The sequence below is a fragment of the Lontra canadensis genome, unplaced genomic scaffold (assembly GCF_010015895.1).
Source record: "Lontra canadensis isolate GAN:19392208 unplaced genomic scaffold, GSC_riverotter_1.0 scaffold141, whole genome shotgun sequence".
In the NCBI taxonomy this organism is placed as follows: Eukaryota; Metazoa; Chordata; class Mammalia; order Carnivora; family Mustelidae; genus Lontra; species Lontra canadensis.
Window position 1 is genome coordinate 1748573 of NW_022631135.1, and position 13679 is coordinate 1762251.

Genomic DNA, 13679 nt, shown 5'->3' on the forward strand with positions numbered 1-13679 from the left:
AATTGGCAGATAAAGAACGGATACCTGAGAGGTCTCCAGTTTACAGCTCGTGGTCCATTTATCTCATTTCTTCCTCTATACAGATGTTACAAAACCAGTGTAAGCATGTTTCAAAATCATCTGGGTCCATGGTCTCATTTTCACTTCCTGTTTCAAATTTAGGTCCGAGCATCATTTTCTCAGGAATTCCTTTGGCCACATCCTTCCACGACCACAGATTAGTTCAGATACTCTAGTATCTACCTTCTAGCCCCTTGTACCTTTTCATTATAGTGTCTATTACAATTTTTAAATATAATTCTCAACACTTATTTGATTAATATCTATCTCCCTTCATTATACCCTTAAACTCCTTCAGAAGATTGATGTTCTTTTACCGTTGTAGACCGAGCCTATACTAACACTTGGTTTATGGTAGGAATTCAATAAATATTAAGTGAATAAAGGAATAAATAAATAAGTGAATGAATAAATAAATGAGTAAAAAAGGGGTGAAAAAAAGCATAAATGATGTAAGTCTCCCGTACCATGATCAGTACACGGTGACAAGCAATAAAATAAGTTAATATTATTATTGTTATTTTCCATGCCAGATGAAATAAATTTGTTGAGTATTTCAGTTTGTCAAAGACCTGATTATGGCTTCAGAAACTGAAAGTTACGTGTTCCTTCAGATATGTTGTTTCCTACTGTCGAATTGTTTCCTATAGTTGTGCAGTGGATGGATGTATAGACATAGAAAGATAAACATATGTGTATGTGCATGTGAATGCATTATAATAAAGAATAGATCGGCAAATCTTCAGATGTTAAAATATGTAAAGTATTTTCTCTATTTAATAGTTATGCATATTAAAGTGTATCTTCACCTTAATTTTATTTAATTTTACTAAAACAGTTAAATTTTTTAAAAGATTTTATTTGATAGAGAGAGAGAAAGAGCCAGAGAGCAAAGCAGGGGGAGGGGCAGAAGGAGAGGGAGAAGCAGGCTCCCCACTGAGCAGGGAGCCTAAAGATGAGGGGCTCCAACCCAGGACCCTAAGATCATGATTTGGGCTCAAGGCAGATGCTTAACTGACTGAGCCATCCAGGCTCCCCTAAAACAGTTAAATTTTTAGTATATGTTTTATTAACTCTAGAAGGACTTCTAAGATCAAGAAATATATGGCCAGGAGTAAACAGAATTAATTATTCATAATTTTTTCCCTGAAAATTCAAATTTTTTCCACTTTAATTTGCATGCTTTAATAAGTTTAGGGGCACCTGGGTGGCTTAGTTGGTTAAGTGACTGCCTTCAGCTCAGGTCATGATCCCAGAGTCCCGGGATCCCATTGGGCTCCTGGCTCAGCAGGAAGCCTGCTTCTCCCTCTGACCCTCTCCCCTCTCATGCTGTTTCTCATTCTTTCTCTCAAATAAATTAAAAAAAAAAATTCTGCAAGTTTAAGACCTTGATTTTTCTTTATAAAGAAGTATGATAATCTAAAAATTATGGAGATTTCTGGGTAATTAGTTTTTCTGTTATAAGAACATTAATCTTAATTTCAATTCTCAATTGATAGCAAAGACTCAGAATTATTTTGTTTTAGATTCACATGGAAAGTTTGAGATCTGTGAATAATTACCATTCCATTCATCTTACATTTAATTTATTAAAATGAACTCTTAGAGCTCATGAAAAAAAAGAAGATATTTTGAAAGATTTCCCCCCCGAATTAATTTTCTAAGTAGGATATTTACACATAACCACACTGCTGTAAATTTTTCTCCTGGAACCAGAACACCACAACTCATTGTCTTTTAATTGCCTTGCCAAACTTTCCGGTAATCTTATTTATCTTCTCTGAGTTGCAGAAATGAGGACATGAATGAGGCCAAGAGTTTACTTCGTTACCTTATCCATTTAGCACCTAGATGCCAACTGCACATTTCTTGTCTCTTTCTCTCCAGTTGTCATGCCTGCACGGTACCCAACTACTTGTGGTGCAGTTTCTGGAAAGAGCCACACTTTCTCAGGTCTGTGAGTCTTTGTATGGGCTTCTCCTTCATCCTGGGATCCCATTCTCCCTATTCTTAGCCTGACTTAACCCCTACCAGTTCTTCAAGATTTGCCGGGGCATCCTTTTCTTCAGGAGGTCTCCCAGGATCCTACTTCTAGTCTTTTTGTACCTAAGGAAAGATATCCACTGGAGGCAAAAAGAAAAAACAAAACAAAACAAACACACACACACACACATACACACACACAAACTACTAAAGGCAAAAAAGGAGGGGAATTCCTTTAAGAACTCAACAATAGGTAAAATCCGAAGATAGTACATAAAGTAGAGCTGAGCTGGGGTGCTGAAAATCCAGAGGTCCCATCATGTTCCCTCTGGACTCTGCTTCCCTTGGAGAGAACAGATTCCCCTGACGACTCAGCTTGCACACGGGTTAGCTGCTCTTTCTATATCATGACTTTTCAGCTACGCCTGATGCAAAATTCTCAACTACAGAAAACCTCACAGCTCAAATCAGAGACAACCTCAGTCACGGCAGAATCAGCGGATGGGCCAGATTTCTTGTGAGGCATGTTTCTGATCAAATCAGTCATGACTAAAGGGGTGGCGCTATGCCCCTTCTGGTGGCTCTCCGTGGAACAGGTTTCCTAAAGCAGACTAGAGGGGACTTAAGCGACAATGATCATCAGGTCTCTGGCCCTTCAGTTTGGGATCCGTATCCTTTCTATGGGCCCTAACAGATTGTGCTGTCAATTCATAGCTTTCAACCTGCTATTTCACAATGGACTGTCAGGATTTCTGTCTTTCCCACCAAACTAGGAACTTCTTGTGATGACAGACGATTCTTAGTATTTTTGTTTGCTTTTATTGCCAGTGTTTCTAGTACAGCCCTTGCTATACAGTAGAAAATCAATAAATGTGTTCCTGATAGTGGTAACTAGTTAAATAAATGAATATGGTAATTTCTTACCCTCAGTTCTGGAGTCCTCGAGTCCAAAGACTGTGTTTTATTTTCTCCACAGAATAAACGCCCAGTTTTCTGTTGACAAGGGAGAAGAGACAGACCAACTGCATGGGGTCAGGGTGAGACTCTGGCCTTCTTCATGCTTCTTCTTCTTCTTCTTTTTTTTTTTTAAAGATTTTATTTATTTATTTGACAGAGAGGTAGAGAGAGAGCACAAGTAAGCAGAGCAGCAGACAGAGGGAGAGAGAGAAGCAGTCTGTCTGCTAAGCAGGGAGACCGATGCGGGGCTCCATCCGAGGACCCTGGAATCTTGACCCGAGCCAAAGGCAGTCACTTAACCAACTGAGCCACCCAGGTGCCCCCTTCTCCATGCTTCTTGAACAGATGTTTAACCAATAGTCCTATTTTTAAGTCTGACCTTTCTATCCTCTAACAGAAGTACCCAGTGCAGCCCATTTTATATATAAATCTAGTTGCATCTTGGCTTTCTTTACTTTTTGTTTAGGGTGACACTTTCTTTGGTCTCCTAAAGCAGTTACCAAGTGTCCACTTGTTTTTCCACCTAATGTTGTGCTATTCTAGTCATCTCTTCTCCAGTTCTCTTTGTCAGGTGGATATATGCGTGTAACAAGTCATTCTGTTGTTTGAGTGTGGTTTTGGAGAAAGTGAAAGAAAATACATATGTTTTATCCATCACATTTGCCCAGAAGTCCCTGATTGCATTACTTTAAAATTTTTTAATTTTTAAAAATCGGACTTATTGAGGCCTATTTTGTATGCAGAAAGAGTCTTTGATTTTAAGTGTGCTATTTCATGGGTTTTGGCAGATGTATGGATGGAGTCATGTAACCACCACAATCATGATATAAAGCATTTCCATCACTCCAGAAAGTCCTCTGTGCACACTCATAGTCAACACTCATATGCTTTCTGTCACTACAGGTTTGCCTTTCTAGAATTTCACATACAATTATTCATAATATTCCTGTATCCTTTTAATGTTTGGAGGATTCCTAGTGGTTGTGTCACCTGATTCATTCACAATATTGGGAATTTGTGACTTCTCTCTTTTTTTCCTGGTAAGTCTAACGAGGGTTTTATATCAATTTGATTAAGCTTTTCAAAGAAACATTTTTGGTGTCCTTGATTTTCTTCACTTATTTCTGTTTTCAATTTCATTAATTTCTATTCTTCTCCTTACTACTTTCTTCCCTCAGCTTCTCTAAATTTAATTCATTCACCCCATTCTAAATCATTCATTTGGGACTTCTTTTCTTCTTCTCCTCCCCCTCTCCCTTCCCCCTTCTCCACCTCCTGCTCTTCCTCCTCCTCCTTTTTCTTCTTTTGTAGGGAGGGAGAGGTGGAGAGGGGCAGAGGGAGAGGAAGAGATAGAATTTTAAGCAGGCTCCATGCTCAGCACAGAGCCCAATATGGGGCTTGATCTCACAACCCTGAGATCACAAACTGAGCCAAAATCAAGAGTTGGACACTTAACCGACTGAGCCACCCAAGCTCCTGAGACTTCTTTTCTAACCTAAGTTTAAATGTCATGACATTTCCTATAACTATTGATTTAGCTGCTTATGACAAATTTTGATTCACTGTGTTTTCATTTTCATTAAGTTAAAAATATTTTCTATTTTCTCTTGTGATTTCTTCTTTGACTCAAGGTTTTTTTTGGAGTAGTATGCTATCTAAGCACCAAATATTTGGGAATGTTTTTATTTTTAGGTTACATCTATCATGTTCAGAGAACATATTTTGTAGATTTCCATCCTTTAAATATACTGAGGCTTATCTTATAATTTATATTGGTTCATATACCATAGCACATGAAAAAAATGTGTATTTGGCTATTGGGTGGAGTTTTGTATATATGCCAGCTTCATCAGTTTGGTTGATATTGTCATTTAACTCTTCTGTATCTTTACGGATGTTCTGTTTGTTCCATCGGTTACTGAGAGGAATGTTGAAATCATTAAGTATTACTGTAGATTTCTTTTTTTTTTTCAAATTTACACAGTTTTGCTTAATATACTCTGATTAAGTGCATGCACATTTGGGGTTAGTATGTTTTCTTGATAAACTTTTATCATAAGATATGTCTGTATCATAAGAAAATGTCTTTTATCCTTGGTAATTTTTATCATAAGAAAATGTCTTTTATCCTTGGTAATTTTTTTAAAAAAGTACTTTGTCTAAAACCATTATAATATGCTAGGTTATTTTGATCAGTGTTTCATGGCATATCTTTTTCCATCTTTTCCTTTCATCCTACCTGTCTTTACTGTGGGTATCTTGTGCATAAAGCTGGGTCTTGCATTTTTATTCAATATGGAAACTTTCCCTTTAGTTAAGGTAGATATTAACCCATTTGTTCTTAAGGTTATTGTCAATGTAAGTAGATTTAAATCTACCATGTTATTTATTTTCCATTTTCTCATCTTTTGTTTGTTTGTTTCTTTTTTCTTATTTTCCCCATTTGGGGGTTAGTTTGTGTAATTAATTATGATTTCATTTTATCTCCAATATTGACATATTAGCTCTTTGTTTTTATTTTATAAGTAGTTGACCTAAAGTTACAGCTTTGAACATGTCATAACTTATCCTCCATTAATTTAATATCCCTTCACCTAGAGGGTATGAACTTTACAACAGTAAATTTCCATTTCAGCCTCCCATCTTGTGTGCGATTGCTGTCATGTCTTTTACTTTTATATATACTGCCAACCCCATGATGAGCTGTCATTAATTTTGCTCAAATGAATTCTATTTTTAAAAATATCATATGAGAGGAGCACCTGGTTTGCTCCTTGGGGTGGGTGGCAGGCTCTTGATTTCAGCTCAGGTCGTGATCTCAGAGTTTTGAGATCCAGCAAGACCAGAGTTGGCCTCTTGCTCAGGGGGGAGTCTCCTTGAGGATTCTCTCACTCACTCTCCCCTCCCCCCCACTACCTTGCACATGTGAACACTCATGGGTGTGCTCCTTCGCAAATAAATAAATCTTTTTAACAAAAGATTATATGAGAAAAAGTTCCTTATATTTATCCAAATATTTATAATTTCCCACATATCTTATGCCTTTGTATAGATCTCAGTTTTGTGTGGTATCATTGGAGGAGTGACAGAGGGAGAGGGAGAAGCAGGCCCCACCAAGCAGGAAGCCCCATGTGGGTCTCGATCCCAGGATTCTGGGATCATAATCTGAGCTGAAGGCCTACGTTTAACCAACTGAGCCACCCAGGAGCCTCCATTTATTCAATTATTTTGTTCCATTATTTCTTCAAATAGTTTTTTTTCTAAACTCCACACTCCATCTTCTTCTGAAATTCAAGTCATGTTTATGCTAATTACATGTCCTCAAGCTTTACCTTTTGTGAGCTGAAATCCTGGGTGGGGGTAAGCCTTAGGTAGGTCATGCAGAAAGCCTGAAGTACAGATGCATTTATTCTACTTCCTGTTGGAGCCTGCGGGAGGAACTGTTGACAGATTGTTCCCCTCACTAATACAGTCAGGCAGAATCTGAGAAGTACTCTGGAGCTTTCGTTGACTTTCCTGTACAGAGGGAACAATTCACAAGTTCCTGCATACATTGTGGGATGTGGAAAGTACTGAGCTGAGAGCCAATGGAGTTACGCCGTAAACCTTACAGTTAGTGATAAGATGACCCTAATTCAGAGAGTCAAATATAAAGAGCTCAGATCGTGGTTGGATGGAGGATGTGGCTGTACTGAGAAGTATCTGAGCTGAAAGAAGTTCTGAGATTTGTTGGAGCCAAGAAAACAAGTCAGACATTTACCAACATCATTTCAGAAGACATAAGAGTACATGCCCAGAGACCAGACATACATGCAGATTATTGGCACCCTGAGGTTTTGCTGGAAATGAAATATAAGGGACAACGGGAAGTGGCAGAGACTGCAGACAACCAGAAAATGAAGGCCTGGACAGCAGCTCCCTCTAGATGGGATATGTGTTTTCCATGTTTCCACAGTTTTTATTACTTTCAATTGCATTTTACACTTCACTCATTTTGCTATCTGCCTGATAACAAGCCATCTCTCCTCCATCCCAGAGGGGCAAGCATCCCTTCCTGACCCCATAGGCTCTCCCTTTGCAGATGCATTCTTACTGGCAGCTCTCAAACCTTTCCAGAAATTAAGTACAAATCATGGATTGTGTATGTGAAAATGAAATTGTTTTATTCTCTCTGTTAGGGATGTGAGTTGAGTGATTGAAATATGGAAAGGAGGGGCACCTGGGTGGCCCAGTCAGTTAAGTGACTGCCTTTGGCTTAGATCATGATCCCAGAGTCCTGGGATTAAGCCCCATATCAGGCTCCCTGCTCAGCAGGGGGCCTGCTTATCCCTCTCCCTCTACTACTCCCCCTGCCTATGCTCTCCTGCTCTCTCTGTCAAATAAATAAAAAAATCTTTATATATGAAAGGAGACATTTACATTTTTGTGTAAGTTGGGGAAATGTTACACATCTTGTTGGCATTTGGAGAAAACTATGTAATTTTATGGTATTATTTGTAACACCATTTTATCAATGAGGAAGCCAAGACTCAGAGAGTTCTTGTAATCTGAACAAGGTCACGTAGTTATCCAAGCTTCTCCCAGAGAGCGTCATGCTTGTACTTACAAAAAGGAAAGAGAAAGGATGTCGAACAAAATCTTAAAAACAAATTAACATGTGGAAAATAATTTTTTTCTATATCTCAGAAAGATTAAAGGGCCATGTAGTGTTTTTTTTGTTTTGTTTTGTTTTTTTCCTGTTAAGGCTGGGCTTCATGTTTTACTGGGAATTGGAGAAAGCTGGACCAGCTCTAGAACAGCTGGTAAAATAATTACTAAAATAATTTCCATTTTTCAGAGCCAAGAAGAACTGTTCCTCATTTCAAGAAGTCATCCTTCAAACACAGATAAGTTGGTTTTATTTGGTGTTTTGGTCTTATCAGTGTCTCAAGTTTCAGGCCCTGAGGGAGAAGTGGTTACATACTTGTGCAGAATAAAACTTAAGGAATCTTATAAATTCTTTAAAATTTAAATATTAAAATTTAAATTTAAAATTCTTTAAAAAGGTTTTATTTTTACTTATTTGACAGAAAGAGACACAGCAAGAGAGAGAATATAAGCTGGGGGAGTGGGAGTGGGGGAAGCAGGCTCCCTGCTGAGCAAGGAGCCCCATGTAGGGCTCAGTCCCAGGACCCCGAGATCATGACCTGAGCCAAAGGCAGAGGCTTTATGATTGAGCCACCCAGGCCCCCCATGAATCTTATTAACTCTTAGACTTTCCTCTTTACTGCTATACTAGATTACAGTCTTCAATCATTGAAGCAGAGTCATTTAGGACCAAGGATGAAACAGTTATTACTAACCTTGCACTAACCATGAAAGGTCTGTTGTACTTTGGATGGTGAAGCTGTCCCCCTGACAATTTGGAGTAGAAACAAGATCAAGGCAAAAAGATGTCTCTACAGGCCTGGCGATGTCTGTAGCGAAGCCAGATAAGTGGCCTACTCAAGCGATCCATTCATAGTCCTCTGATTTTAAAATTTCAGTGAGACTTTTATAGTTACCCATGGAAGTCCTGACAAGCCCCAGCCAGGCCAGAGTGTAAGGCAGAGGCCACATCCTGGTGGCCTGTTTGCCAGGCCCACCCTGCAGATGTGTTACATTTTGTTTGGCCTTTCACGTGTTTAAAGAAATTGTTTTTCTGAATTTTGTAGACAAAAATTTTGCGATCTGGAGAATTCACACAAACATCTAAAATTTCCTGTTTCTCTTGAGAAATCTATCTGACTACAAGGGGCAGGGACAGGATCCTATGTGAACCTTCACACTTGTCACAAGAGCCCATGGGTCACCTGCAGGGGGCACCCCACTCATTGATGGAAGTTGAGTTTGTGCCTCTGCAGACTGACTCTGTGTGCTCTCTTTTCCCACAGGGGGAAGCCTGGAGAGTGATTTCCTCCTTGCCTTGGGATGTCTATGATCAATATACAGATTCCATTTGTTTTGTCAGGTTCAAAGCCACGCTGGAAGTTTCTGTTGACTTTCTTTTAGAAGTTTTGACACTCATTTGACCAGTCTCTGTGGCACAAATCTTTGTCCTTGAATCAGATTTTTGGAAACACTTAAAGGAAAACTTGGAGCCAAGTTTGGGGTAAAAAATATGTGACTATGAAATAGTGAAAACCTGTTTCTCTTGGGTGGTTTGTAAGTTGACTCAAGGTAATTAAAAAAAAAAAAAAAGAAAAGAAAGAAAGAAAAAAGAGCTCAGTCATGTTTTGAGGGATGGCTTTTATTTCTTCCAGATGTCAATAACCTTTTCACTAAACTTTGAAAATATCTTATTTGTAACTCTATTATGCATCTAGGACTTGCGTTTTAATTTTTTGTTGATGCTGTTTATTGTCATCACCCCCTTCAACTACTTGAGAAATATGTACTTTTATTCATGTTGGTATGGTATACATAGTTGGAAGCCAAAGAGTGAATTGAAAGATTCATTATTGAGTGAATGAATGAATGAATGAATGAGTCAGTATAAATAGAAAGCATCTTAAATTTGACTATTTTAAAGGGAGTAAAACACACTTTATATCTGTTAAATATCCATCCTCAGGTTTTTTTTTTTTTTAAGATTTTATTTATTTGACAGAGAGAGAGAGAGAGAGAGAGAGAGACAGCGAGAGAGGGAACACAAGCAAGGGGAGTGGGAGAGGAAGAAGCATGCTTCCCAGCAAGGAGGGAGCCCGATATGGGGCTGGACCCCAGGACCCTGGGATCATGACCTGAGCCCAAGGCAGATGCTTAAATCCTGAGCCACCCAGGCACCCCTCTATTCTCATTTTTTAAAAAAAGAATGTTTGTATACATTTGGGCACTCAAAATGAATTGACGATTGTCTTTGGAATGTATAACTTTCTTTGGTCCCACAGTCGGTCCCTGGCATCGCAAAACAGTTGAAAGTCACTGGTTGGCTCTTGACTGACAAGAATCACTTCACTACACACTTGTGGTTTTTCTGATGAGGAAGGAAAATTGAAAGTTGTAGAATCAAAGGTGAATCAAAACCCATCAAGAATTGTAGTTTACCGTTCGTGTCCTCGTTTAAAAATAAAGTATCAAAGTATAAAATGTTCAATACTCCTAACCAAGGATCAGCGTCAACCTCAGGATGAGGCAGCATTGACACTTTGAAGCCTTCACCATGAAAAGACTAAAGGAACTAATAAGTAAATATATGAAGGCAAGATCAGCAAGAAAAACCCAGAAACCACATAAACCCGCGGAAAACCGAGTATCCCTGATGTATGAGTGCTTTAGTTACACCAGGTATTTTAAGGTGGGTTATTCCTTTCCCAGAGTGGCGGAGCAGTGGGTAGCAGGACTTTGAGGGAATTTTCGCTTGCTTCTACGCAGGAGGAAAAGGTCGCCTCGTCCCACCCCCGACCCTTCCAGCCTCTCTGCGCGTCGCAGCACAGACACGGGTCGCCCGACTCCGCTCTCGCGCCGCCGAGAAGCCGCACCGGCCGCTGCTGCATCCTTCTCCTCCGCCTCCCGCTCTATTTTGGGGCCCCATGATCTCATGCCCTCTGCAGACCACACTCTGCAATTCCAGCCCTGCCCGCGCCGCGAGGCCACGCAGGGCGATTCCTGCAAGTGTTCGGAAGGTGCCCCGGGGCGCGGGGAGGGGAAGGCTTTGGGGGAAGTTAAAGACGCGCCCACGTAAAGGACCCAAAATAACCGACACGCAGAGTGCCCGAAATCAGACAGGAAGCCAAATAATCCGGGGCGTTGAGCTGCTTTCTCCTCACTTCTAGCGCTGGGCGGCGGGCGCCGGGCCAGGGGTCGGGCGGCGAGGGGCGGGCGCGGCGGCGGGCGGGGCGGGGCCGGCGCGGAGCCTATTAAAGGCGCGGCGGGGCGGCGGGGCTGGAGCGCCGGGGGCCACGATGGAGCGCGGCGGCAGCACGGGGGGCGGGAGCAGCGGCGGCGAGGGCGGCCGCCCTCCCCGGGAGGGCCCGGCGGGGAACGGCCGCGACCCGATCGTCGGTCGCGCCGCCGCGGCGCCCGGGGACGGCCAGGCGTCTGAGTCCTTGCTGGCCCCCATGGACCTGGGGGAGGAGCCGCTGGAGAAGGCGGCGAGCGCCCGCACGGCCAAAGACCCCAACACCTATAAGGTGCTCTCGCTGGTAGGTCCGCGGCCCGGCCCGGCGCCCGGGAGGGCGGGGAGGGCGGCGCCCGGCTCCTGCGCCCCGAGCGCGGTCAGCACCGGGGACTCGGAGAGAGGCAGCGCTGCGGCCGCTCCTCTTCGCCTGCACGCGCTCGCCTTGGGGCTCGCAGCCCTGCTCGCTGCTGCGTTCCTGCTCTTGGCCCCCCGGGGAGCCGTTCACGCTCACGTGTGCCACGGATGCTTCTGAGGGCCCCGTTTAGGAATCCAGGCTGTGAAAATGGCCATCTTTAGAAATAACCTCTCGTCCCCCAGCAGAGTACGAAGTTTTTAGAAGGGAAAAATGACCAGCCTGAAAGTTGTTGGTCTTAGGCAAGACCAACATTTTTTTTCCCCTTTTTAATCTTTTTTTGGGGGGCAACTCGGGGGGTAATGTTGATGACTTTCTTTGCATTAACTGATTTCAGTTGAAAAGATTTAACAGGGTTCTTTAAGTTTTATCAGGAACTTTAGGAAATGCCTTTTCTTTTGGCTCTGCTTAGGAATTTCCTTGCAGCTTTACAGAAATCCCATCAATATTCATGTTATGCGAATGTGAAGAAACGCTGACGATTCTTTGTCCACTCTTTTAACAGTAGGTTACACGGGTTTTCATGCTAACAAAAGTAGCCATTATTCCTCTGCTAGTATGACAGTTGCAGGATCCAAGGTAAATTTGATGAAATGTGGCGGGCGGGGGGTGGGGTTCATTCCTATGGTAGGAAATTCTGTGCTGACAGTCAGAGCTTGGGTTCTTGGTTTGGTCAGTAAATGCTGAGGCCTTGTATAGCTCTCCCAGACCTCAATTTCTTATTTGTTAAAATGAGGACATCACCTCCATTGCCCATTGCATAGGATTATTATGAAGATCCAATGGGAACGATGTTTGTGGGGAAGTAAATTCAAAGTTACAGGGAGACATAATCATTTTTATTGCATTATGTGGGAGTAATATCACTTACCTTATGATTGAACAATGCTGTGTAGAGAATATCTTTTCTGATATTTGAAATCTACTTTCCTTTCATAAGCATTTCCATTTTGACTGTATTTTAGGTATCATGGAGATGTTATAATACTTTGAGGAACCAACATTCCTAGACTAAAGAGATGGTATCATATGCTCAGTAATTAAAACTTAAGCCTAAGATTCAAAGAGTCACAAATCACATAATGTTTGTATCTCAACATATATTTTTGCATTAGGATGAGAACTTACTTTTGGTCTTTTGAGTCACCTTTTCTGTTTGTGTTAATGGTCAACCTTCGCTTCTATAACGTGATCACTAAAACTATTCAGTATCCATATTTTCAGGTGTTTAGCACACTACCAGATGTTCAATAATTGTACAGTGAATCTGTGTGCAGTTTTAATGTGAAATCATTTCTAAATGCCTATAGCCTTGGAAGTTTGCTGAATTACCAATTGCTATATTCAGTTTTTAAACTTTATCTACTCATTTCCTTGTAGCTCCATAATAGGTATCAGCAAAGGTCTACCTTTAAAATGTGCATCTCAGTCTTTGACATGCACCATCAGCTGGCCAAACAGCATTCCATTGTGCTCTCATGATGTAACCAGGGTACTGGACATGGAAGTGTCTGAGGTCTTCCTTTCACAGTCGACGTCATGAATGTTTCTTATCCCATAGGTGGGGTCTTTGTTGTAACACGAATCATCAAAGAATTCTTACCTTATGTCTTCGATGAAATACTGTGGGACATTAAATATACACCTAAACTCATGGCAATGTTTTTGAAATCTTAATTAGTAACTCAAGTGAATGTGGAACCTTTTACCCATCCTTCTTTTTCCTCCCTACTTCAATACCCTGCCTCTCCGCTCCCCCTCCACCCTCAAATGATGCACTTTTAAAGGGAAAAGTCTCCAGAAGGAGTTTGACAACTGACATCAGAGAGTTCTGGGACAAATCTTCTAGAAAGGACCTGCAATTATGGGATTCCTTTTTTCAAGTTAAACATCCACACAGTTTTCTTAAAGCTGAAGAAATGGATTGACTGATTGCAACCAGGGTTGAGATTACTAGAGGCCATCCACTGATCTGGTCCTCAGCCAAACAGTTTCTGTCTAGCAGGATAAGTACATGAGTTGCCCTCCAGAGAGAATCAGTGGCAGCTTGGCATTTTTCTGAAGATTATTTCAGGTCTCTTAAATGATGCCGTAATGTGAGAGTGGATGAAGAGGGGAAAGTCCTGTTCTACTCTTGCTTCTCTTTGGGACGGTGTTTGAGTCCAGGGAAAGAACTGCAGGCTCTAGTGGCTTTTGGCCCTGGGCCCTGGAAATGCTTCTGCCCAGGTACCAAGCCAGACTGTGGAAAACTCAGAGGGCAAGTAGAAGTATTACTCTGGAGATGCGCCAGCAGATGTGGTAAATACCGGATGCCTTTCCTTAGTTCCAAATTAAATTTTGAACTGAAATTTTGACTTCCACTGAGGTCAGACTTGAAGATTTATTTGAAATAGTCCTTATTCTCTGGTA

The 13679-nt window shown here is 41.4% G+C and overlaps 1 protein-coding gene across 1 annotated transcript in view; it reads left to right on the forward strand.

Moving 5' to 3' along the window:
- The first annotated feature begins 10922 nt into the window (after positions 1 to 10922).
- The window catches only part of ENPP1 (ectonucleotide pyrophosphatase/phosphodiesterase 1), a 69897-nt gene continuing 67140 nt past the window's right edge, over positions 10923 to 13679 (forward strand). Inside the window, exon 1 of the mRNA XM_032843454.1 lies at positions 10923 to 11162. Coding sequence (XP_032699345.1) covers positions 10923 to 11162 — 240 coding nt within the window. The remainder of the gene's footprint in view (positions 11163 to 13679) is intronic.